This window comes from Carassius gibelio, chromosome A3 (genome assembly GCF_023724105.1).
Source record: "Carassius gibelio isolate Cgi1373 ecotype wild population from Czech Republic chromosome A3, carGib1.2-hapl.c, whole genome shotgun sequence".
Taxonomy (NCBI): Eukaryota; Metazoa; Chordata; class Actinopteri; order Cypriniformes; family Cyprinidae; genus Carassius; species Carassius gibelio.
This window is the reverse complement of record NC_068373.1, coordinates 9484773-9510376: the sequence shown is the minus strand read 5'-3', so window position 1 is coordinate 9510376 and position 25604 is coordinate 9484773. Positions and strand designations below refer to the sequence as shown.

General features: G+C 37.2%; 2 protein-coding genes across 10 annotated transcripts in view; one reads left to right on the top strand and one right to left on the bottom strand.

Annotated features, from left to right (window-relative positions):
• The window catches only part of LOC127945550 (protein shisa-9-like), a 56877-nt gene extending 48702 nt beyond the window's left edge, over positions 1 to 8175 (top strand). For 2 of the 3 annotated variants that reach the window (XR_008150895.1, XR_008150884.1), the window contains 2 exons: positions 3999 to 6253; positions 6400 to 8175. Coding sequence is in view for 1 of the 3 variants with exons in the window: in XM_052541852.1 (XP_052397812.1) it covers positions 3999 to 4471 (473 nt within the window). In the remaining 2 variants the exon portion in view is untranslated. Of the gene's footprint in view, positions 1 to 3998 lie in introns of all 3 variants that reach the window. The other variant, XM_052541852.1, reaches the window with a different exon arrangement.
• Positions 8176 to 21296: 13121 nt separating this feature from the next.
• The window catches only part of LOC127945462 (myocardin-related transcription factor A), a 32238-nt gene continuing 27930 nt past the window's right edge, over positions 21297 to 25604 (bottom strand). For 4 of the 7 annotated variants that reach the window (XM_052541844.1, XM_052541847.1, XM_052541848.1 and 1 more), the window contains 6 exons: positions 25116 to 25295; positions 24909 to 25025; positions 24282 to 24437; positions 22986 to 23066; positions 22662 to 22719; positions 21297 to 22573 (listed from right to left, as the gene is read on the bottom strand). In XM_052541844.1, coding sequence (XP_052397804.1) covers positions 22041 to 22573; positions 22662 to 22719; positions 22986 to 23066; positions 24282 to 24437; positions 24909 to 25025; positions 25116 to 25295 — 1125 coding nt within the window. In that variant the 3' untranslated portion in view covers positions 21297 to 22040. The remainder of the gene's footprint in view (positions 22574 to 22661; positions 22720 to 22985; positions 23067 to 24281; positions 24438 to 24908; positions 25026 to 25115; positions 25296 to 25604) is intronic. The other 3 variants (XM_052541845.1, XM_052541846.1, XM_052541850.1) reach the window with 3 other exon arrangements.

Here is a 25604-nt window from a genome sequence, read left to right as displayed (position 1 = left end):
TATACTGACCGATACTAAAAGGGATTAGTGTAGCCTGCTTGAAAAAAGCCTTGAACATAAAACAACAGGACAAAAATATAGTTGATGACTAGAAATAATCATTTAAAGGGACACTAAGTAGGAATTACTCCCATCTAGTGGTGAAATTGTATTTTGCATTCAAACTAATTTTGCTCTCCAGCGCCTCGCTTTTTCAAATGCGCGTTGCATCTACGGTAGGCGATATGTACCAAAAAGCTTTGACGGGATGTATTCTAATAGCACTTCGTCGAGTTTTCCTTCAGGTGAACAGGTGTGTTATTTCAAACAAACTGCAACATGACAACTAACAAACGAATGTTACAGTATGAATTACTGACTGTGGAAAACATGAAATATTGCAATTAGTAGTTATGTCTAATTTATTCGTTATATTTTCTGAATAATGTGCATTGTTAGATATAAAAAAAATATTGTAATATAGATTGTAACACTGACTTACCTGTCGAGAAGAAAACTGGCCACTTCAGCGTCTCTTTTGAAATCTTTATCCAGCATTAGCTCTTTCTACCTAGAAAAAGCTTCCCCGACATTAACTCTCGTTTTCTGTAATCTACGGTCACGTTTCCTTTTACGTTCTATTTTTGACTGTTTTGGCGACGATGTTTTCTTCTCCTGTGGCGCAGCATATGTATGGTCCATAATAAGAATGCAATCCAGACTTTTAAACTTGCCGGTGCAGTTTCAAGCGCCTCTCACTGCTCTGCACCTGCGTTTCTGGCTCTGACCGAAAACGCGTTGGCTTAGTACTTTTTGTCCCTCTCTGCTATTATAGTTTTGCAAGATGGCGGAACTACATGGAAGCCTCCGTCAACCTACCCGTCCCATGTATATAAAGATAATACATTCTTCATTTACAAGGATTAGTTTAAACATTGGCATAGGTATTTGTACACCATTGAGGGCATATTTATGAATAAAAATATTGATTTATAATAAAATACCTAAAAAGTTACTTATTGTCCCTTTAATGACTCTAGTCACTTCGTTGTGAAGAAAGGGGCATAATACAGTGAATTAATATGTTTTTTTAAATCATTCTTAAGATTTAATTGTATTACTGTATTTAGCTATTGTGGGATCTTACTAATGTAAAACACATTGTTCCTATTGCACATATTTAGCGCACATCAAAGAAATATGAGAGAATAAAACACAAAGATAGAGAGGGAATTCTTCCCCCTTCAAACAATGTGTAGTTATATGGTACATTCAGTCTCTGGCAGGGTGTCGACTTTTGGAACATTGCATTTGGAAAGCTTGAGATGGATCAGCACTGACTGCGCTGGCAAAGAGATTGGATGGATAGAGTTAAGCAGGGCAAGTGGAGGGAAAGAGGAGAGGATGACGCGAGAAAAGGAATAACGATTGGAAACAAAAGTACAAGAGGCAAACTAAATTTAACAGAGAAAGTTGTGAGGAAAGAAACTAAGAAAAGGTGAAGAAGGAGTTATAAGAAATATAAAATAAATAGTAGTTGTGGTTAAGAAAGGAAAGGACATGGACAGAGAGGCTGCTGGTACATTTACCTTCTGTTCATTAGTTAGATACATATGTTCACCCTCCTGTTCATTTCCTGTGTCTGACATCATCAGGCCGTTATGTCACGTTCCCTCCTGTTGCAGTACCTGAATGCCCCAGAGGACCACACACACACACACACGCGCGCACGCACGCAAACACACACACACACACACACACACGCACACACACACGCACGCAAACACACACACACACACACACACACAAACACACGCACACACACACACACACACACACACACGCACACAAACACACACACACACACACACACACATTTTTCTATCATGACTGAGACTTTTCATTGACTGCTGTTTTATTTGTACTGAGGAAATTATGTGTTTGTGTATCCTTAACCCTCCCTTAAACCTTTTTGCAATTTTACGTTTTCCTCAAAAATCCCCAAAAATTAAAGGCAAAATGGGATCAAAACACATCACTGCAAATGATAACATCATATACTTAACATCCTGTACTTAAGGTAATTTTCTAAAGACTAGACCTTAGCACTAAAATAAAACTTTTTGGCAGTGACAAAGTAAAAAATAAATATTCCTAGATGCCCACAAAAAGAGGTTTTGACAGATTTATTGAACCTTACTATTGTGCAGATGCTAAAAAAATACAATAAAATGTTTTTTTTTTTTGTTTTTTTTTAATATGCTTTTCTGTTTTAGCCTATAATTTTAAGTGTGTGTGCAGTTGTGTAATTGTGCAATACTCTTTTTTCTTAGGCTGTGTGTATATGGTAAGTGTGTGTGTGTGTGTGTGCTCATGTGTTAAATCTGTTCGTCGCTTAACTCATTATCAGGGTAATACGTCTCAGTGTCCTTCTCTTTAAACACACTCCCTAAATAATTCATGCCTACTCAATTCACTGGACCTTCACTAGAAGTGATTTTTTGACTCTCTCTATTCCTTTTAATTCAAATCAAAACACTTCTGAATTAAAAAGCACATGAATGCGCTAATAGGTGTCACATAATATGAGCTAATCTGCATCGGATTTACTATCTACAGGAACAAATTAACATCCTCATTTGGGTAAATTTGGTCATATTTCTAAACACAGATTTAGTCACTTCTTCAAACACACAGTGTTGAGACATGGCTTTGGCCCTCAGCATGTCACAACATCCCCAAAACCCCTTCAGGTTTGATTTTGACCTTCTAAGCTGATTGTAATACTAACCGACATTGGCTCATGCACGACTACAAAGAGTGAGCTCGTCCATACTGATGTGGTCAAAAAGAATCATAACAGTAGCTGATAAAGTTTCCACAATTTTACTTTATTGACTACAGTATTTTGCAAGAAACAATGATTACCATCGGGCCAGGATATACATTTGAGATCACATACAATTACATTTTGGTAGATGCTAGTGTGCCTTGTCAGCAGGTATTCCCCTCATGCCTTAGCCATGACTCAGTCGATAGCAAGAAAGGACAGTATAGGGAGTCAGGATGGAAAACAAGAAAAAGGAGACAAAAATGACAAAACAGTGAAGCAAGGTTGTTTAAGTCTGAGGGCAGTGAAGCGAGTGGCCTGTCTATAGCTTACAGCACTCAGTGGAGATGGGCTAATTTGATGAGACAGGCTAAAAGGCTAACTCCCCTCTTTCAACTGTTGCTAACATGCTAACCCACTTCAATCTGCAAAAGAATAAAATAACCAGCCAATTTTATACCGTTCACAACCCTAACTGGCGTCTTTCACATAAGCAACTAACTTTTACCAAGCCACTGTACATATCACTAATCAAAATATTACACACAATAGTCCATAATAAATATAGTCCTGCAGTTATAACTACAGTTTATGCAGTGAGACCACCATAGTAAACACTAGGTAAAACAATGAATCATTGCTCCTAGAAAGTATAAAACATTTTAAAGTATTTCCCTTTGGTTAAAGTTGGGTAATGTTGCAGTACAATGTTATAAAACATTCTAGAAACTTCCTGGTAGGTTGTCCTTGTACCTCAAAGTTGCAATATAAAACATTTTAACCATACAAACAACCAGATCAAACTGCAAACCATTCTACTATTTCCTTTCAACGTATCACCTCTCCACTGGACATTTCTTGCATTGATCCTTTCAAACAGAGTCTGGCCTCAGGACACATATGATTTATTTTTCATGACCATGATGTGAACAGCCACAGCTCCTTCAAGTCAATGTATGTATGTGCATGTGACGTAAAAAGAGCTGAGGGCATCCTCATGTCACTCTTGATGACCCTCCGCTCCAGGTGTTTTACTCATTAGGTGCTCTAAACACTAAATATAGCAACTATAGTCTGAGAGAAATATATTAGGTTTGAATGAATCTATTGCATATATGTCACAGTGTTATGTTGTATCTTAGCCTCTATATTTCTAAATGTTTGTTTTCGCCCTTTTTTTTCACTGCAGATACTACAGCAAGGGATTATTACCCCAAGAGCTATACCATGATGGATTACGCACAACGCCAATCCTCGCCTGCAACCTTCCAACCCATTGCTTTCCACCCAAAAGATAAACACTTTCTTCCCCCTCCGGACATCCATACTCCTTTGGCCATTACCATTACATCATCTCAAGTCCCCAAGCCCAAGATCTCCAAGACTAACACCCACCCACTCACCTCAAGCTCGGCCTTCAAAGTTTGGGACCCCAACAAGAGCCATATTCAGGTCCAACACCAGGTCCCTCTCATGATGCAGCCACAGCCACCACTGTCTCAACCAAACAGTCGGCGCCAGGCCTTCTCCAACAAGCGTCAGTTCAGCATCGAGACTCTTCCAGAGTTGTTCACTCAGCCTCTGGGGTATGGACAGTCTCCGCACCTCCAACCACAACACAAGGGACTGCACACAAACAGCAAAACAGAAGTGACGGTCTGAGGGGAAAGCCTGAACTGGATGTGAAATCTTCTACACATGTGCTTCAGTTATATTTATAGTATATTTTTTCCCCTTTGTACTCGTTTTTACTAGATTTACTTTCATTGTACAAAAATACAGAGAACTGAAGGGGAAAATGTTGCATGGTCAAGATTCTGGTTCTACTTAGGCCTTGAATCCCTGCTGATCCTACCTCCCCCCTAAAATTTTGGTCTGTTGTTCTTGTACTGCTTGCCTTCAGATGTCTCTTGTGGACCGGACCCATGTGTCCGATGGCAAAGGACAGGAGCCTTGCACCTCAGCCCCCTTCACACCATTCTTGATAAGGCCATTGTCCTGTCAACTTCCATCAGCCAAGAGCTGCCACACAGTGAAATATTATTCAGACAATTCTAGATCACTGAGGACAAAGAACGGTGAGGAAGCATACGGAAGAGGACAGTGACGAAACCAAGGTGCCCTGTGAGAGGGAAAGAGAGTTTCAAGTGTTGTGATGTTTAAGAGTTTATTCCAGTCAACGGATGAGGATCTAGGTGAATTTGGCAAAGTCCAATGTCCCTAGGACTCTTTACCTCAACACCTTTATCAAAGGATGCATTCCAGCACTTGTCCAGGGAGCAGACCGCCAACATCACTTCAAATCATAGCTATTCTGGCTGTTTCTCTTTCAAACTCTTGTTTGGGACACAGCACAGGTAAAGACAAGGTCGATAAGCAAGTCTCTATTACAGACAGACCTCAAGAGAGACATTTCAGGGGACGATAGTCACCTGCAGAGATGAGGTGCCATAGTGACGGAGGAGCACACATCTAGGTGAACAAATCCAGCAGTGTCATAAGAAACACTGCCTAAACAACTTTAATAAATTGACCCATGTGTATTCCTTGCAATATCTGTCACTCTAATCTGTCACACTATCTCTCTAATGCTAATTCTCCTCTCGAATGCTTTGAATACTTCTGAATGTAGATAATTATCCTTTTCCTGAAAGCAAGAACCTGTTAGATTGATGATTTGGTGGCAAAAATCTAGCATGTAGCAGCAATACCTACACCCTATTGTAGCATCCTAATGCAAATGGCATGGGAAACCACTAAATCTGGTGGTGGCCATCAGTTTTAAAGTGAAGATCTGTGATTTTAGGTGCCTTGGGAGTTGCTCAAGAAACCAAGGAAAATGGTAGCAATTCTAGGCCTTTCTGTCCTCTCCTGCTTGGGGCCAAATGACTGATGGACACAACTGTCAAACCCACTCTCTGCTGTTCCAAGCTGTTTCCAGCCAGGCGTTTGGCTGCCACACTGCCACAGAATACCAGGGGGCGCTGTAATTAATGACAGGTTGGTTATAATTCAGCAGATCCAAAATGTGTTCTACCAAACTGTCTTATCTTTTTTCATTCACAATGGATCCGAAAGGAGATATATGGTTATTCCTCAAAGACAAAAGGCGTGACAACAAAACTAAATTTAGAATTTTTTTTATGCACCAATTTAAAGGAGACCTGCAGAGATGTCTGATGATGACCTCTTGCTTCTTCACACAACAATAATGCATCTACCAATCAAACAATTGTGTCTAAAAAGAGCACTTTGTTTGAACAGCCTTGTGAGTTTTTACGGGCCAGTGACATCTAATGTACAAGCCACCTAAGGACTATAAAAGAGTGTCAAATGTTCAACGGAACTGCTGCTTGGGGCTCCTTGCAAAAATAAGATGCCAGTATTGTGAGAAGCAGAGAAGGATTATTGAACTCGGAAGGAGGAGGCAACACACTCATAACGGTACAAAGTACTCCTTTCTAAACACTAGATTGTATTAAAGTCAGTGAAGTACATGTTACGGCAGTTGGGTCTGTAATGAACTATAAAGAAAGGATGAAAAAGAAAAAAAAAACAAGTAACTCTCTCTCTCTTTATGTCCTCACCAGCTTCATTTTGGAGATAATTTCTACTTCTGGACCAACTCCAGAGACAGCAGTTCCAAAAATATGGCAACAAATACAGTTACACCATGTTCCTGGATGGCTATTTTCAACCGTTGAATTAATGTGAGGATGTATCAACATGCTCTCATGGGTCAGAATTGAGTCAAATTATCCTGAGCTACAGTGATGCTTCATTCAGTTTCAGTGGCAATGGCTCAAGGGTGTCATTGTGTTTCGGGGCAAACCCTGGAGGACAGACACGGCTGTCAGACTCTCCTGGCACTGAGATGTCAAGCGATGCCAAGGTGAGCCAGCTACACAGCCCTCTGCCTGAAATGGAGCCACTTTGTCAGCCAGGAGGTCACGAAGTCTGTCTATAATGAATACCGGAAAAGAGCAGAGCAGGGCAGATTTAGCTTTTAACAAAACCACAGTGATAAAGTTTCTAGCTGTACCAGCTTAAACCCTGAATCAAATGAGGACTAACGTCTGGAAATAAACTTTTTATTTGTCATTAAGCACTGGATTGGTCAATTAACTACTTAATTCCAGAGGTTAAGGATGATAAAGGGAAATCAAAAGAGGTTGAGTGCATTCATCTGTTACGAATAAACACAAGGTGTAAATATCCGTTTTCCAGTGGTTATTTTCAACCACCCAAATAAGCTGAATGACTGTTGTTTCTGATTTCTTCTTAAATCGAAAGTGTTCTACCTGTGAAGTGAATGCCACCGGGTAGCATTTTATCTTTAGCAATACATGATGTACTTTTTACTGTTTAGGTACTATTTGCAATGTCATTTTTTTTGTATCGTAACCGTAATTGGAATCAAAGTCGAGCCTGCCGCAGGTGACAACAATTTGACGGAGATGAAGTGCTTCCGAATTTTAACACCCTTCTCACCTTCCTTACTAACTTAAATGATGTCTTGCCATATTTAAAGCTTGCGCTATATTTATAAACCAATGCTTTATTTAATCTTTTTTAAAAGACATATTATAACCAATGCTTGAATGACATGTTAGTTGCCAATGTATTGGAGAATCAAATTGTTCCCATTTGTTTGGTGGCTCCATTGGTTTAGTGGTAAGTTTGTCCGATCTAATGTTATGCACTATTCTAAGCTGTACCTTTTGTCTATGTATAATTAGGATGAATTCTACTAAGGGCTTTTAAAGATGTACGTGCTCTTAACAGTAGTTGTCTGTGTCGATCATGGAAAGGGTTTTTCCCAATGCAATGACACGGAGTACATTTGCTTGTGTCAGAGTGAGTAGTTACTAGGGTAAACTATAGCAGAATACACTTAGGGGTTTTGCGAAGGCGATGTGCATCAAAAAGCAAAAATTGTTCCCAGCTTAAGAAAACAGGACTTTTCTTATTCGAACCCTGAAATGATATGCAAAAACGCGACATATGAGAGCTCATTACAGAAGCAAAAAAAGACAACTGCTCTAAGTTTGAATTTACCAGCATTAAAGGAAATGCAAAGCCAGCTAGAGCAATGCAGATTGATCCTAATTAAAAGTCACACTGGTTACATCATTGATAAAAAAGAACGACAGGAAGGCTAATTAGGCTTGTCTGTTGACTTAATCAAGGCCAGGTTTTTACAGCAACACTAGCATTGAGAGTTATCTCCTGTCACATTTGTGTTTTACATGTTTACTGATTATATATGCCTGTTTATTCATACATCAGGGTTAAAAGAGTTAAATATATAAATTTTGTGTAAAAATGTATGTATATGATGTGAAAATAAAGCAGCATTAGTTTCACAGCCTTTCAGAAATACACACACACACACACACACACACCAAAACTGAGGATTTAACATTGCAAACACAGTGTTTTGTGTAAGTTTCCTAAAGGCTTTTCTGGATGCAGCCAGCTTGCGTTACCCCGTGTCCTAGCTAGGTGTGATACAACACATTTCCAAGTAATTGATTTGTCCAAAACGCCATGTAAACACAGCAGTGACATCCTGGTTTCTGGAAATATTATTTCCTGATGTTATTTTAAAAAAGCCACTGAACCAAACGGCTCCGAGATGAATCATTCAGTCAGCATTTAATTTGAAGCTAAAAAGAAGCTATACTTTCTTTTGAAGTGATTAAGTTCCCATACCAAGAGGCATTTCAAATGAGGTAATAAAATCAGTAATCAGCAAAAAGTATAGAAATGTACTTCCTGTTGCGCTCTAGCAGGATGTTGGACCAGTAAGATTTAACTGTGGGCGGGGCAAGCCAAAACAGTGCTCTTACAGAGGTCATGCCTGGTTAGGACAGAGTTGTTCACTTGCTGAGATATAAAATAGCCTTCTGTACACTTCCCCCTTTTATACACAGCTCTATGTCATCAGCATTCACTCTCTCTATCTCTCTCTCTCTCTTTTCCACTTCTATTTTCCTCTTCTGACTTCTCAAGGCAAAAGATGGTCACACACCGACTGTGATTAAACTAGAGGAGGTCAGAGTCTGCATTCTTAATGGTAGTTGCCATATTGCATGGTTTATTTGCATAACATTGACTTGTACGTTACCTTAACGATTGCTTAACGTTGCATCAATAGTTGTTGTCACTTACCCAGAAATAAAAAGGAAAAAAGTACTGTCATTGTGTACATCCAGTCACCTTCCATCTTCATAATTTTCAAACCGAAGTAAATGTACACACAGGGCCTGTAGAGTGTTGTAAGAAATACTGAAAAAGTGTACTTCAGTATGGATCTTGTAAGGACACTTTACTTCATTAGCCAGAATATACTTAAAAATGCACTCGAGATAAAGAAAAAAAAAAAACTGTATTTGCATAAAAAATAAAAAAGTACTTTTGTACAAGAACACATAAAATTGATCAAAAGTGACAGTAAACACACATAAAGTTACAAAAGATTTCTTTTTCCAAATGAATGCTGTTCTTCTGAACATTGTTAATCAAAAAACAAATAAACAGAAAGTTCCTTGAGCACCAAAGCACCGATTAGCATGATTTCTGAAGGATCGTCTGACACTGAAGACTGGAGTCATGATGCTGAAAATTCAGCGTTGCATCACAGGAACAAATGTAATTTTAAACAAATTCATAAATACATTTTTATATATATAAAAAAACTGTAATAATATTTAACAATATTATTTTTTACTGCATTTTTAAGCAAATAAATGCAGACTTGGTGAGTAAAAGAGACTAAAACTAAAAATCGTATCTTTGAAATGTAGAGCAATTGTACTCTAACATGTTTTCTTAGCTTTTGAAATAGAATGATTTGTTGTTAAAGTAACTTTGGTGCAAAGCAGCCTATTTAACCGCAGTTGTCCTCAAAATCCCAAATATCTCTAGGACACATCAGACGCTGAACTAAAATTTGCTGAAATGTGAACTGCATTGTGCAGATTGAACATGCGGAGTTCAATTCATATTCATCAATGGTTATAATATAGACTCATGCCATGGTGACTGATGAGACATCTCTTCACAAGGATAAATGACCATAATTTGGCCAATTTCAGTATATTTTGCATTGAAATTTATTTTATTGATCGTTTCTTAGGATTCTCTGACTGTGATATGCCTTTTTAATTCAGTTAAGCTGACAAAATGATACATTCTCAATAACAGGACATCTGAATGGAGATGAATACTAATTCAAATCTAATTTATACTAGTGAAAGAACACTAGAACACTTTCCACACTACTTTTTTAATGAAGCACACGCAATATTTCAGTGCTTTAAACCCTAGCTTACAGGATCCCTCGCAGAAACTGATTTTTAAACCTCAGCGTCTGCACCATCGCACACTTTGTCAGTTTCATTGATTCTAAGCTAGTTTTGTCGCGTCACTTGCTTGCAGTGTGGACCCGATATTACTGTAGTCTCTCTCTTTCTCTCCTTGCTTTTTCCTCTCTGTCACTGTGTTTGTTCCTCCATATCTCTGTCGCTCTCTATCTGTTTCGTCGGGACGAAGAGAGGAGTAAGTCCTAGCTGTCATTGATATCTAAGCTAATATGGGTCTCCTGAGTCTGGGGAGAGAGAGAAATGGAGGATAACACAGCACATGATGATGATGGGTGGAGAGAGGAGATCTGTCATCCTATCCTCTCGTTTCCACGTACTTCATCTCGTTTGCTTGTCTAATGCCCCATTTCCATATCTGCCATGCTTTTTTCCACTTAAGTCTGGTTGCACTTTGAGGAGACGTTGAATAATTCAGAGAAATTAAATTCACAGGACGGCGAAAGAGAGAGACAGTCAGAGAAACAGAGGGCTGTAGAGAGCACATAAAAAGACTGGAGATTCAAAAGCCAAGCTGAAATGCACCTGTTTGAGAAGAACCACGGTTTATAGTCGTGTAAGTGTGTTAGCTGAATGCTTTTAAAAGACGTTTATGAACGGTTTCAAAGGTCATTGTGTTGGAAGGTTTGGTTTGACTCTATTCCTTTAAAGATGAACAGAACATTGGCTTTTGAGATCATCTAATAATAAAAACAACAAATCCCATGATTCCAGTGAATTGTTAAAAAGGGAAACTATTGTTGTAACCATCATGTAGGAAGTGATTTGTTATTTATATATATATATATATATATATATATATATATATATATATATATATATATATATATATTATATATTTTTTTGTATGTTGGCATGAGAATAACCCTATTCAATAAATAATGATTATTATTATGAAACCAATTTTCACTATAAGCAATGAAATGACTGAACATATGGTAGAGCAAATTTGATGTTAATGAAGACAAGGGCAATGATGATGCTGATGATGATGGCAACAGTAACCATGCTGACACGACAGCAAAGAAAATGCCAATTGTTTCTACGACACTAGTTGTAATTTCTAAGGAACATACGGACACGGTCCGACTGATTTAATGGCTTTTTAAGCATCTGTTTATAACAGAAACATTGTTAAGTGTTCTTTATATAAACTTGTTTAAAAAAAATTAATAAAAGGCAGAGTGAAACACTCCTCTGGACTGAGTCTGATTAATGCTGTCACACGGGGATCCGTCAGTCTGATCTCTGCTACAAAAACATCACTCGACATATTCATACTGCATAAATGAGAGTAGTTAGAGGACAAGGAGAGATGTTGGAGGAGATATTATGTTATTCACTTGCTGTAAAGAAACCTGTAGCAGTTTAATCTCATGTAACCTGACTTTCAGCGATGGGAACAAAATTGTCAAAAACGACCAACTTAGACAGGAAAATGGTTTCTGTCTGACATGTAAAAATTTTGGTTACACTTTCTGTGAAGCCCATATTTAAAATACATTATAAGAGTATTATTAAGGCTTTATAATGAATGCACGATGTATTAAACACATTTTTTTTATAATGTGTTGTTTCACCTCATGAGTAATCATAACAATAGGTTTAATGCATTATAATATTTACTTTTTTGCATGTGGTTATAGCTTTTGAGATTATGATGATTTACAATACACAATTAACACAATGCATTCACTTAACTTACAATGGCTTATATTTCCCATAGTTACAATGTGTTATATTGTAAGTCTCAGATCTGGCTTGCCATTGTTAACTTAATACCTTACTTAAAGCAGACAACGGCCACTTCTAAATAACAACAACAAAAATATAATAATAAGAATAATAATAAGAATACTCTTATAATGTGTTACAATGGGCTCCATAGAAAGTGTTAGCATGTTAACATGTAAGCATTCAGTAAATTGGAAATAAATAAATTCTATAGCATTACTTTATACATTCAGTATCATGATTACAATGAACAATTTCTATATCATTTATCAGTCTAAGTTCATGTTCATTTGTAAATAAGCTATTAATAACTGAACTCTTTTCATAATACACTGATACCTACAGTACAGTCATATTTAAAAATGTTAGTTGAAAAAATATTTAACATTTTTGTTATTTTAAATGTAATCAAATTTGACAGTATTTTTACTGTAAATACTGTAGTTTTACAGTATTTTTGATCAAATAAATGCAGCCTTGGTGAAGAGACTTCACAAGAGACTTCAAATGACATTAAAACATATCACCAACCCCAAACTTTTGAACAGTAGTGTATTTTGACATGCTGGTGTAACTAATGCTGGTGAACATGCAGCTTTCAATCGTTTGATAAATCAAGTGACTTATGAGAACAGTGTAAAATTAGGAACTGGTGGTTTCAGCCAGATCGCACCAGAGCAGTTTGCAAACCGCATTAGATGATCGGCTGGCAGCCCTGTTGTTTTAATAGCCTGAGAAATGAATTGGTTGCAAAGAGGTAACCGCAGAGCCGGTTATCACAGCAGTTTAATTGGAAAGAAACTCAAGGAGCAGACTGACTACTTCACTCACTCGTTCACATTAGGGAGCCGCAACCTCCTGCACTTTTTTGTCCATGTTCAGCTGGCTGATTTCACGACAATTACAGAGATCCAGATATCATGTTAAACAGATCAAAGTGTCCATTTTATCAAGACAACTTGATCTATAAAACCATGTAACTCAAGCACATACAGTACATGAATCGACCGTTTCAACTATGATGAAAGCTCATGAATATTAATTAGATCATGTGATTGGATGTTCCAGGAATATCAATAAAGCACTTGTAATGATGTGGGTTTTTTTTAGACAACCTAAAAAGTTAGCAAAACCCTGGTTCTCAGACAAAAACTCAACAGAAATTTTCCATCCACTTAAAGAAAGTAAGCTCTGTGACTGTGATTCTTACACGTTTTGTTCATGGTAATCTTCACAAACATGAACATGAAGTTTGAAGCCTAAATATAATCAGCAGTCACCACTGTCGCAAGACTTTAACATCATAACCAAAAAACTTCCATCAACTCTTTTAAAAAACCTTTACCCTGAAAGTTTGTGATTGCAAAAATGCAATTATAAACACAATAAAGCTGTGAAATGTGACTAGTAGATGAGTTGACCTGTTTGGTGTGGGTTTTGGCCAACAAAAATGCATGATCCCTGCAACACTATACTGTATGTCAGCAGTGATTTAATATTCATGAGATAACACAGTTGCATCTATTATGGTTACTCAAAACTTAGCTTCAATGCTGCCAATAAAATTCAGCGTTTCTGCCAGTTGACATCTCTGAGATGGTCTGCTTTTGTTCAGTGTTTTCTGAAGTTAAGCAATTCAATTATGTACCGAGAGACTCAAAAACATCATTAGCTCTGAGGAATTTGCCGCCTAAATGAATAATCTGGCTGTCATGAATGATTTCACACCAACATCCGCACATCAAGAAAGGCATCATACCTCACCGTTTCCGCTGACAGAGTTCTACCTGCAGATCCCAAAAGATAAAGATTATCTAGTGCTGTCAAATGTCTCTCATCCTTGCTTGATGTAGGCATACTTCTGAACATCTGTCTCACTCTGGGCCCTGCTGTATTTTTATTTTATAAACATGATAAAACTAAAGACTTTTGGGAGATATGAAGGATGCAGTACTACTCTGTAGGTACTCAAGATCAACATGAGATTAGGTGAAACTGTGTTATGTACCCTTTAATTTAATGCATTTAAAGGGGTCAAACATTATGTTGTGTATTTGGTGTAATGCATAATTGTTTTTGACACAATGTACATTATTGTTGCTCCTCAATGCTCCACCTTTCTGAAATGCATCAATTTTTAAAAGGCTCATCGTTCTGAAAAGCGAGGTGTATGCTGATTGGCCAGCTATCCAGTGCATTGTGATTGGCTGAATACCTCAAGCGTGTGACGGAAATGTTACGCCCCTTAACACACTGTGATGCCGTGTCCCAGTGCGATTAGACAAAAAAACTATAAAACCCATTACAAACGAGACATTTGTTGCATCCAGTGGAGACATAATTACTGATTGTAATGACTTATACTGTGTTTTTATGTGTTGTTTTGCATATTGCGCCGGGTAAACATAAAACCATGTCTGCATTTGTGATCAGAGAAACAAGAAACAACAAGCTATACTCAACACTGCTCAAAACTCATGTATGAATCATCAGTGGCCAATTCTTTAAATATGAAATATGTACTTACAGGCTGTGAGTCAGAAGCACCAGGCTGTCCTTGCAAAGTTGGAACTGCCTCACATTATAAAACAGCCTTTGAGCACAGACCCATTGTAGGCTACTCTGCAGGTTCAGGAAACAGTCCTCCTTAAAATGTGTCACACAGCGTCACACACTGCAGGCTTGAGTGAGGAACGGCTGGCGGGTTAGAGAACAGATTCGATGAAGGACACGAGTGACGACCCCAGGCTGGACTCGTCAGAGCTGTATGTATGGTTTGTAAAAACTATATATACACTACTGTTCAAAACTGTGGGGTCAGTCAGATTTTATTTTGTGGAAGAAATTATTACTTTTATTCAGCAAGGACACAGAATTTTATTCCAATATATATATATATATATATATTCCATTTATCAAAGAGACTTGTTAATTTTTTAAAACAGAAAACAGGTATTTTAAATTTATATTTCACAATAAAAGAGACTACTTAAAAAAAAAATATATATATATATATATATATAAATATATATATATATATATATGTTGTTTTTTTTTTGTTTTTTTTAATTTTCTCTTAAATAGTAGAGTAAAAACTCTTTCACACTGTAGCCAAATGGGACTTAAACACACTGAGAGAGACAGAGATGATGAAATAATCAGGAAGCATTGTCAAAAGCAAAGGAGAAAAACAGAGTGCTGAAAAAAAGGGAAGTTTGCTACTTTTTTTTTTTGAATCGAGAGAGAAGGAAACAACAGGGAGGGGCACTGTAAAGAGAGCACACATACTTTTGCATCATAGCCATGTGGAGAATGCAGACCACATCAAGATTACACTTCTGCATATTCACTCTCTTTCTCTCTATCTCTCTCTCTCTCTCTCTCTCTCTCTCTCTCACACACACACACACACACACACACACTTTATTCCTGCAAACCCTCTGCCCTTTTTGTTAATTGTAATACAAAGCCAGCTCTAGCTCCATCAATCGCTTGTGTTGGAGTGAAAAGAGGGTGTACACATGACACTATTCACATGGAAGATGAATGTTGGGCTCTACAGAACACCATTACAATGGTCAGGGCAAATACCTGCTATAGGCAGTAAATGTGCATGTGTTCTAGAACTTTGACCTGTCAATCACAGCTTTACTCACTACATGGGAAACCACAAGAAAGACGATATGGTTACATAAGCTCTTCCCTAAATTGGGATGTAAGGTTCACTCTAGGAGCATCATGACTAGTAGTTCATTTTTAACTAACTGCTCTTAACTTGGTTGTACAATTTGTTCTTAAAGTTGTGGTGAAACCAAATGAGTGAGATTCTTTTATCTGTATTGTGATGTACATCTTAGTAAAGCACATTGCGAAACAAAAGAGGGAAAAAAGTAGCATGGAGGATTGGTTTTATACATCAGTTATTGAATGATGTTTTGAGCTTGTAGTTTTTTGTAAAGAAGGCCCAGGGTTTAAGCAGAGAAAATGATTGGGGATTAAACTATGAGGTAAAAAAAAAAAAAATAAGAAGCATGCATGGATGAATGGTTTACAGTAAGACTAATATAATGAATATGGAAAATAGTGATTTTCATAAATCTTGCTGTAAAGTAATGCTAGGTGCACAATGTGAGGTTAACCTTGGTCCAATAAGAATTCTCAAAATGTGTAAACAGAAAGTCTATGTATAATCAAATGTCATTTATTTTTTTATTTTTTTGAGTTAGTAATGATAATAATGAAAATGTTAGTAATGGAAACACATGTTGCTATTACTTATTGATCATATCATTTTTACAGTTACAAGTAGTATTGAAGAGTCATGAATTTCAGTTTTATCCTGTTCACTTCAAAATGTCATTTCCATTAAAAATACAATACATGAAATAATTCATGAAATAATTAGCACATTTATATATGCAAACAATGTAACATTTGTATTTAAATAATAATAAAACATATTTAAAATAAATAATGGGCAATAGATAAATGCAATAAACCATAAGAACAACCATAACAACCATAAGCTTGTTATACTTGCCATGTCTTTGTGATTATTTGTGAAATTTACCAGCAATTTCAGAGATACATTTATTTTTCTACACCAAATTATTTTTTAATTTAAAAGATGACGTCTCAGTTAAGTTAAATTAATCACATATTTACTGATGTGCAAATTGTAAGTTAGTGCCATTCATGTCACAATTCGGCAAAGTTTTAACTCCTGCACAGCTGGTGCAACCAGCCCAAGGAAAAATTATTCATGCAGCCAAAACATTTGAGGCAATGCACATAGCCATCCACTGACCAAAGAGAAATTCAGACACCTAATTTGCGGTATTCCTGCTTTGTTTCTAAGTGAACAAGGATTTCTATACCCTCAAAACATAACCTGCACATTCATATGCGTCAAAAGCTTTCTTTAGTGTGCAAGCACCCTTAATAAATGGCCTTAGGTTTAAACTCTATGAAGAAGCACCTAGTGGTCCCCAGATGGCCCATAACTGCCGAAAAACCTGCACCATCGATAATGAAGAGCCTTTTGTCCATCAGGCTTTGACCTGCTCTGCTAAATTACCTTATTGCATTAAATAAATTAGATCTGATGCTCTAACATTTGAGCAATTTGATGAGAAGCCCTTCCGTCTGCACGAGCCATTATTTAATCATTTTGGATCGTTAAGAGAGAGGGGCTGTGTGGGAAAGGGTTTGGGTCAGCAGTCCATTACAGCTGATGGATTTCTGCTTCGTGATGAATGGACACCGAAACACTCAGCCAGGAGGACAGGAGCAATGATGTCATCAGGGCGGGTGGGGAACATGGGAACAGCCTGTCCTGTTAGAACCCGAGGGTCCTGGAAGGCTCCACGGCACAACAGACGCGCAGTCATTTATTCTCTACAATCTCTCATGCTAAGGTCAAGATATTCTCTACTGTGTTCATCGAGGGGATTGCATTCGACGCCTGGGTGTGAATTACTTTGCGGACAGGGGAGGTGCATTATATGGATCTTGACAGAGGAAAGTTATGAATTTATAATCATGCACGCGCCATCTAATCTAACCAGTTGCCTGGAAACACACGGGTAACTGAACACGGGTGAAATCAAGTAAATGTCGCAGTTGGGAGTCTGTTTTCACCCTCACACCTCATAAAAACTAATAAAATCCATTAAATATTGATCAATAAAAATAAAATATTTGTATTTGATATAGTATAAAACAATAAAAAATGAAATCTTTATTGCATCATATCATGTCCAGTTCAAAGACAAATACATTGCAATATGAGATCTCCAGTTGCATATTCAGAATTCAGAGGGGGAACCTCATAGGAACCATATGGACTGAAAATGTGCATATGCAAAAATGCTTAGTTTGGATGTACGAAACTTGACTACATTCTTAAAAATAAAGGTTCCAAAAGAGAGTTTTCACAACAATGCCACAGAAGCAGCATTTTTGGTTCCCCAAAGAACCGATCAGTGAACAGTTTTAGGAACCATTTTCTTGTTAAAACTTATCCAATAGAAATGTTTCATGGATGTCTCTTCATCAATCATTTTTAAGACTAGTAGTTAATAGGTTGCCTCCAGACCAAGTCAATCTTAAAGGAATACTTCAACAAAAAGAAAAACTTCTGTCATCATTTATTTCTATGTTAAAACCTGACTACTTTCTTTCTTACAAGTAACCTTAATAAGAACCGTTAAAGTTATGCAGATATTAATGAAAGCCACTAGCACTATTAGGACGGGACTAGTTTTCTAAACTAAGTTTGATTTTCGATTCTTACCACCTGACGTCTGTGATTTTCATGTACCAATTCGGAGGGTACTAACATCTCCGTGATTATTACAGAGTTGGGAGGGTCTGATTTGTGCATCTGGGCGTCACAGAGATCACGCGATCCGTATGCGTGCATTGCATTCATTCAGAATGATTGCCTTAGTATTATTACACATTAAATACTAAATGGCTAGTATAGCAAAACCATGTTAATGTGTGGTTCATTTAGTTTAACTTGTTTTCCTTTTTTAAAAATAAATTAAAACATTATGTAACTGAGTACATAAATGAACGTGAGTAATCTTACCTGATGCTGATATTACAATAGCCGGTATTAACAGTTTACGCGATCTTGCTCTTGATTTTATTATTTGTATTATTTTTTTATTATTAGCCTATTTATTGGCCACTAAGCAAATATATCAAACATCCGCGCGGTAAGAGCGTTTACGGTAATTCATGTTGGCCAAAACACACAAGGAAACGCGTTGTGAAATAAAATATCACCGGCAATCACAGACATTCGCATTCGGACGGGATTAGTTTTCTCAGAGGATCACTGAGTTTGCTGAAAAACGGTAGGTAATTTGCTCTGGAATTATCACATAGGTTGTGTGAGAAAAACACAGACGTGGCAGATTCGGACGGGATTAAAATCACCAAGTACGTCTGTGAAACGCAGATTTCTCTAACGACCCCCTGTAAAACTAGTCCCGTCTGAATAGGGCTTTAGTTCAACATAAAGTTTAAAGTCCACGCTAGCTGCTATATGTTTTGCGTTGAGGTGATACTTGAGGCTAGATGTGCTGCTGCGGTGATATGCGAACACTAGTTGGTGCTCCAGTATAATCGGTCCGCCGAAACTCATCCAGTGAGAAACGTTCCGCGGTGCAAAAATAAGTTATTAAAAATTCGGGATTTTTTTTTTCCTGTAATTAATTAATCTTAGTTAACGCGTTATTTTTTGTGTAATTAATTAATCTCAATTAACACGTTAAAGTCCCGGCCCTAATTATTACACAATAAATACTAAATGGCTAGTATAGCAAAACCATGTTAATGTGTGGTTCCTTTAGTTTAACTCGTTTTCCTTTTTTTTTATTAAATGTAATTAAAACATTATGTAACTGAGTATATAAATGAACGTGAGTAATCTTACCTGATGCTGATATTACAATAGCCGGTATTAACAGTTTACGCGATCTTGCTCTTGATTTTATTATTTGTATTATTTTTTTATTATTATTTATTTGCCGCTAAGCAAATATATCAAACATCCGCGCAGTAAGAGCATCTACGGTAATTCGCGTTGGCCAAAACACACAAGGAAACGCGTTGTGAAATAAAATATCACCGGCAATCACAGACATTCGCATTCGGACGGGATTAGTTTTCTCAGAGGATCACTGAGTTTGCTGAAAAACTGTAGGTAATTTGCTCTGGAATTATCACATAGGTTGTGTGAGAAAAACACAGACGTGGCAGATTCGGACGGGATTAAAATCACCAAGTACGTCTGTGAAACACAGATTTCTCTAACGACCCCCTGTAAAACTAGTCTCGTCCGAATAGGGCTTAAGAATGAATACCAAGCACTAGTCAACCAATCTGACCCAATTTTTTTTTTTTTTTGGCCTTTCTTCTCCGGAAAGCACCCCAAAACCTTTATTTTCATTTGAGACATTTCATTTATTTTCCAAAAATAAAATAAAGTCTTAAAAGACATTAAGCCCTGAGAGGCTCTGAAGCCCCACACATGAATACATTCGGCCGATGAAGCACTGAGGAGCTTGATTCTCCAGCGTACAGCAGGTGGACTGGAGATCATGTGGATATAAAGCTCAATTTGGGCCACAAGAAAAACCAGCCAAAACTCTGAAAGTGCAAATTCAAACAGATGGAGAGCGAGAATACTGTGGACAGTAATGCTGTTCCCCCAAATGACGTCTCATATATATACACCAACCACACACACAAAATACAATTCATTCCTGAGCTCATGTACAATACGCAGAAGCACAGAATAAAACGCACATTAAAGCAATGCATAAAGAAAGTAATAGTGATGATATACAAATGTGTTCGAAGGTCCTTGAAATTTGAATGTTCCTTATTCATTAGATGTGATTATGCCTTGTGTATTTCTCATAATATTTCATACACCAAGAACTATACATTCAGATCATCTTAGAAACATTCATTATCTCTTATAGGCTCATGTTCTTTCATCAAAACTTCATCCTACAGACAGAAGTATTGATAAAATACAGTGCAGTACATACAGTACGCTGCATAGGCATACACAACACTTTAGTTCATATACAATGCATAATATGTACACAATAAAACATTCGATAATTCCCATTCAGCTCTATAAGATGAAGGCAATATTTCTGAAAGGTACAGGCATGTTTGAATTAATTAAGAACATTAAATTAAAATGTAATGCAATAAAGTAATTTCCCAGAACGTATACAATGTACGGCATGCACAGTTTGATCAAAACATTTAGAATTATTCACTGGATCTAAAGAAATATGAAACAGTAAGACCTCTCTTCAGTTTTCTAAAATGTGATTAAAATTAGTCTCATACTGTACTTTGGTGATGCCATGTGAACCTGGCAAGGACAAGGAGTAACACAAAGCTAATAATTCGGAGTTATACTCTGAACTGTCAAGCACTCTGGGAATTTTGTGATGTTGTACTATTAACGACGCAATTAACTATGCAATTAAAACTTCATCTGGCAGCTCTCGTCAGGTTGCAATGCTAGCACACGCTAACAAAAACATGGTTTGAATGGCTTGTCTTCCCATATTGGGAAAAAAATTATGGCTAAAGTAGCATAGTCCAACTGCTGTTTTATAATTCAATTAAATAGCTTACTGGCTATCTATATAGCCATAAAATAATATTTTTTGGCACATAAACGAAACGATGTAAGTACACTATCTACTTACTGCGAGTCTCTTGCTTAACAAAGATCTAACTGAATTTAAACAGTGTTAAGTACTACTAATTATTATTAATAATAAAAGTAATAATAACAACAAATTATTATTAGTATTATAATCTTCATTATTATTATTAAAAATACCCTTATGGTAACATGAATGTCAATGCTAAAAACCGGTTTATAACCTGCTTATAATATAAAAATATTAGCAACATAAGTTCAGTACTATAAATAGTAAAATCCCGGTGTATCTTTTAAAGCTATTGAGTTTTTAATAACGAGTGTGCATAGGTTTACTAGCTATCTTTGATAAAGTCCGATTTCTTTGTTTGTTTGTTTTTCGTTTAATGCCGCAAAATTAAATTTAAAGGTGAATTAAATTCAAAAGCTGCACTTAGTGAATGAATTTGCTCAAACTGATGCAAAAACAAGGTCTGTCGCTTGTTTGCATGCATGTTTCCACAAGCACACATACATCACAGAGAAATAGAAAGCATCTTGTTTTAAGTGTCATTAATACAAGAGCAATTCACATATTTTAAATTATAAAATACACAAAGACATCTTGTTCAAATAATCCAAATGTGAAATTATGTGTTTCAGATAAACAAAAGCACAACAAATGACACCTTCCAGATAAAAATGATATGTAGGCAGCTCTGTGACATATGCGTGCAATCAGTGGCGTGAGCATTTGTGCAAGCAAAGATGAGGGATAAAGTCTAACATAATCCAAGTTAAATTAGTATTTTGAATATCCATACTTTTTTCACTTGTAGAAACAAATATAAACCATACTATGTAAAGGAAGCTAATCCATAAAAGGGCCTTTCCAAAAATATAGCAGTCTGCAATATCCCATGAACTATAAGCTGGACCAATTCAGATCAGAAGTGTCCAGAAAGTCTGTGGAAAATAAGCTAGAGGACTCGTGTCCATTCATATGTACCATCCCAGGCCCCTCCCCTCCAGCCCCGCCCATTCCGAGCTCCATCCATTCCATTGGATCGGGGGCGGAGTCTATCAGATCTGAAGGCGAGTGACTGGAAAAACTTATGTCACACGTATCCATTGGTGAACGTGGGTGGTCTAGGATACTCGGTGTGCTGAGCATTTGGTTGTGGAGGTCAACAATAAGCGTCGTCGGTCCTCCTGGCTCCACTCCCAGCAAAGGTTTGCCAGTAGTGCTTTCCAGGAAATCTTCAAGACGCCCCCCTCCTGTGTCACAGTTGATGTGCGCCTTAATTGAAGGAAGCTGAGGTTGTAAAATGAAAGTTTTGAAGGGCATATCAGGAGGACGGGAAAGACTGAGAGGGGAGGAGCTTGAGGAAAGAGGCGTGTTCGGCCGAAGCCTTTCGAGAACAGGATCAGGGCTGGCTTTGAAATTCTCTGAGATTTCTGCAGGAAACAAAGCATGAGTGTGAGCACCTGTACACTTCTCTCATCTAAATGACAAGAAAAATTACATCAGTTCATCAAAACTCACCTCCACGTTGAATTAGGATGTCAAAAAGGTCATCAACGTGCTGGTGACAGCCATTCTCCTGCAAGAACATCAACATCATTAGATACGCCAACATGGAGAGCTACTGGGTTCTCGTTCAATTATCTTGGATCCGCTCCTCGAAATCCAGGAAATCATTCAATAAACAAATGAAATGGGAAAACCGATCCTAAATCAGCCCCAAGTGCTGACAAATCAAGGATTTCAACACAAACGAATGGTCAGAAACATTACTATGAAAAGAAAACTTTTCTCTGCAGAGAAATTCAACAGCAGATGGAAGAGAGGTGGAGGACGAGACAATACCTGATGACAAAGAGCTATGGGCGAACACAAGCGGGGAGGAGAGAGCAAAACATGCTGGTCCAAATTCAAACACATCTCCTCCTGACAGACAGATATGGATGCATATTAAAGGATTTGCTGTCTCATTATTTTCATGGAACACTAACAGATGAATTCTGATGAACTGTCATGCAGGACAAAAATACACCATGCAACATATAAACCATAAGAATAGCCCATATTATTCATTCACTACGTTCCAAGTCTCCTGAACTCCTGAATAGTAGTGTTTTTTGTTGGAGCTTAATTGAAGACTTTTGAAATTGAAGGACATTTTTAGGGTATAAATTAGGGTATTTTAGAGGTATAAAAAAGAGGTTGGTGAGATAAAATGCATGCCTTAATAAAGGTCTTAAGATGTTAGCACAAACAAGCTGCACTCTATTTATATCACAGACCTATAAATCTGTACTCCACTAACAGAATCTGTGCCATATAAGAGTCTAGACACAAATCTTGCATCGTATGACATAGGTGTTGTTATTTAGCTTCAGAAAAGATTCTTGCTGGCCCCAAGACAGTCTTTACATCGAGTACAGACACAGACATGAGCTCTGCTCTTTGCAGCTTTACACAGTCAACTGTTCTTAATCTTAGGTGTTCTGAGATCTCTTTAGCTCGAGGCTTGCTTCACATCAGTCAATGCTTCTTGTGAAGAGCAAACTCCAAATTTGTGAGTGTTTTTTGAATGCACTCCACATTATCCATGACTCCTGTTATAGTCTGCACAGTTAATGTTTACAAGGTTTGCTGTGTTGAATAAAGCTTATAAATACACTAGTTTAAAAACAGTACCATTAGGGATCGGTAAGATTTTTTAAAAATGTTTTTGAAAGAAGTCTCCTATGCTCATTTTTATTTAATCAAAAATACAGTGAAAAAAGTAATATTTTGAAATGACATTACTATTTAAAATAACAGTTTTTCTTCTATTTGAATTTAATTATATATTAAATATATCATATATATTATACTATAACATTAATATTCCTATGAAGACAAAGCTGAATTGTTAGCATCATTGCTCCAGTGTTCAGTGTAACATGATCCTTCAGAAATTATTCTAAGAGCCGATTTAGAGCAAAAATTCCGTTAAGGGAATATTAAGGGTTATATATTTTTGTCCAACTGTACATGCAATGCTACATTAGAATTAGTTTACAACGATTTACATTACAAGGCACGATAATGTAAATAAAGTCTAGCACACCAGGTTTCGGAATAGGTTTTTAGTATGAACGCAATCAAAACGCTTACGTTGTTGTTGTTGTTGTTGGGAAATGAGGGGAAGGCCTCGGTGTCGTTCATGGATTCCACTTGAGAGAAGAATGGTTGGATATTGGCTGGTGATGAGATGGATGTGCAGCTGGATGATTTGTAATTGGTCGTCATATTTAGGTCTGGCTTTAATGCCTGTCAAATTAAAAGCATGCATCTCAATTAGTCTCAATGTTAATGGGCTAATAGCTCATGCCTACTGCCCCTTGAACACTGATGAGTTTAATAAGTGGGTTTAAAAGCCCCGTAATTGGGTTCAATGACTTGTCAGGAATAAGTGATGTTGCTTTATACATATCATTAATTTATATGGAGGAAAAATGGCAGTTTTCTCCAAAAGTCCTTTCTTATAGCTCAATTAACATTAAGAGCTTAACGAATGAATGTGGCGATTGAACTAGAAGTTATATCAGCTGTGACTAATCTTTTTTTTTTTTTTTGATCAGACAAAGTTAAAGACATTTTTACCCAAAATCATAAAGTCATGTATGCATTCTGTACTAAAAATGTATTCTGTTTCACACACTATTAAAAACAACAGTCTATAATGTGCAGTGTTTTATTCAAAACACAAAAATGTATTTAAAAAAGTGGATTTGTACCAACCTTTTTGATTGGCTGTTTCAGAATGACGGTTTGTATGGGCTGTTCAGATTGGTTGTTATTGTTAAGCACTTCAGTCACTGACTTGTTGGCTAACATGATGGGTGTAGACTGCAGCCTCTGAAAATGAAAAACATCAATGATTATATAATAATTGTACAGATTTTGACAACTTTTAAGAACTAGGGCACAAGTTAAATGTTTGGTTACTTTGCTCTGGGCGCGGCGTCCTCTGGCAGGCGCCTCTGCGTTTTGATTGGACAGTGTTAGCAGGAACTGGTTGCCATTTCTGTCGGTCACTATGGTGGGGGTGGAGGTTGATTTCAGTACGTCCACTGGGAATGAAGGAACAGGACTTGACTGCTGGTTGGTAAGTGCTTGAGCCAACTGCTGGAAAAATGGAAAAGAGGAAACGTTCTGTGATTTTCCACGACAATAAAAGTTCAAAGGCTGACGAACATAACACCAGGAGGCTGCAATATAATGCTTGGTGTCGGGGGAAATGTTCAGGGAAAACAGTGTAAAAAATCTTTTCCCTCCTAAAAGTACACCAAAAATGCAGTGTCGACCAGGGTTGCCAGGTCTGCGTAAGAAAACCAGCTCAACTGCTACCAAAACTAGCCAAATCTTTCTGGAAAAAAATTACAAATTGCATCATAATGGCTCAAAAACCAAGGTCCAGGAGGATAAAACCTCCTA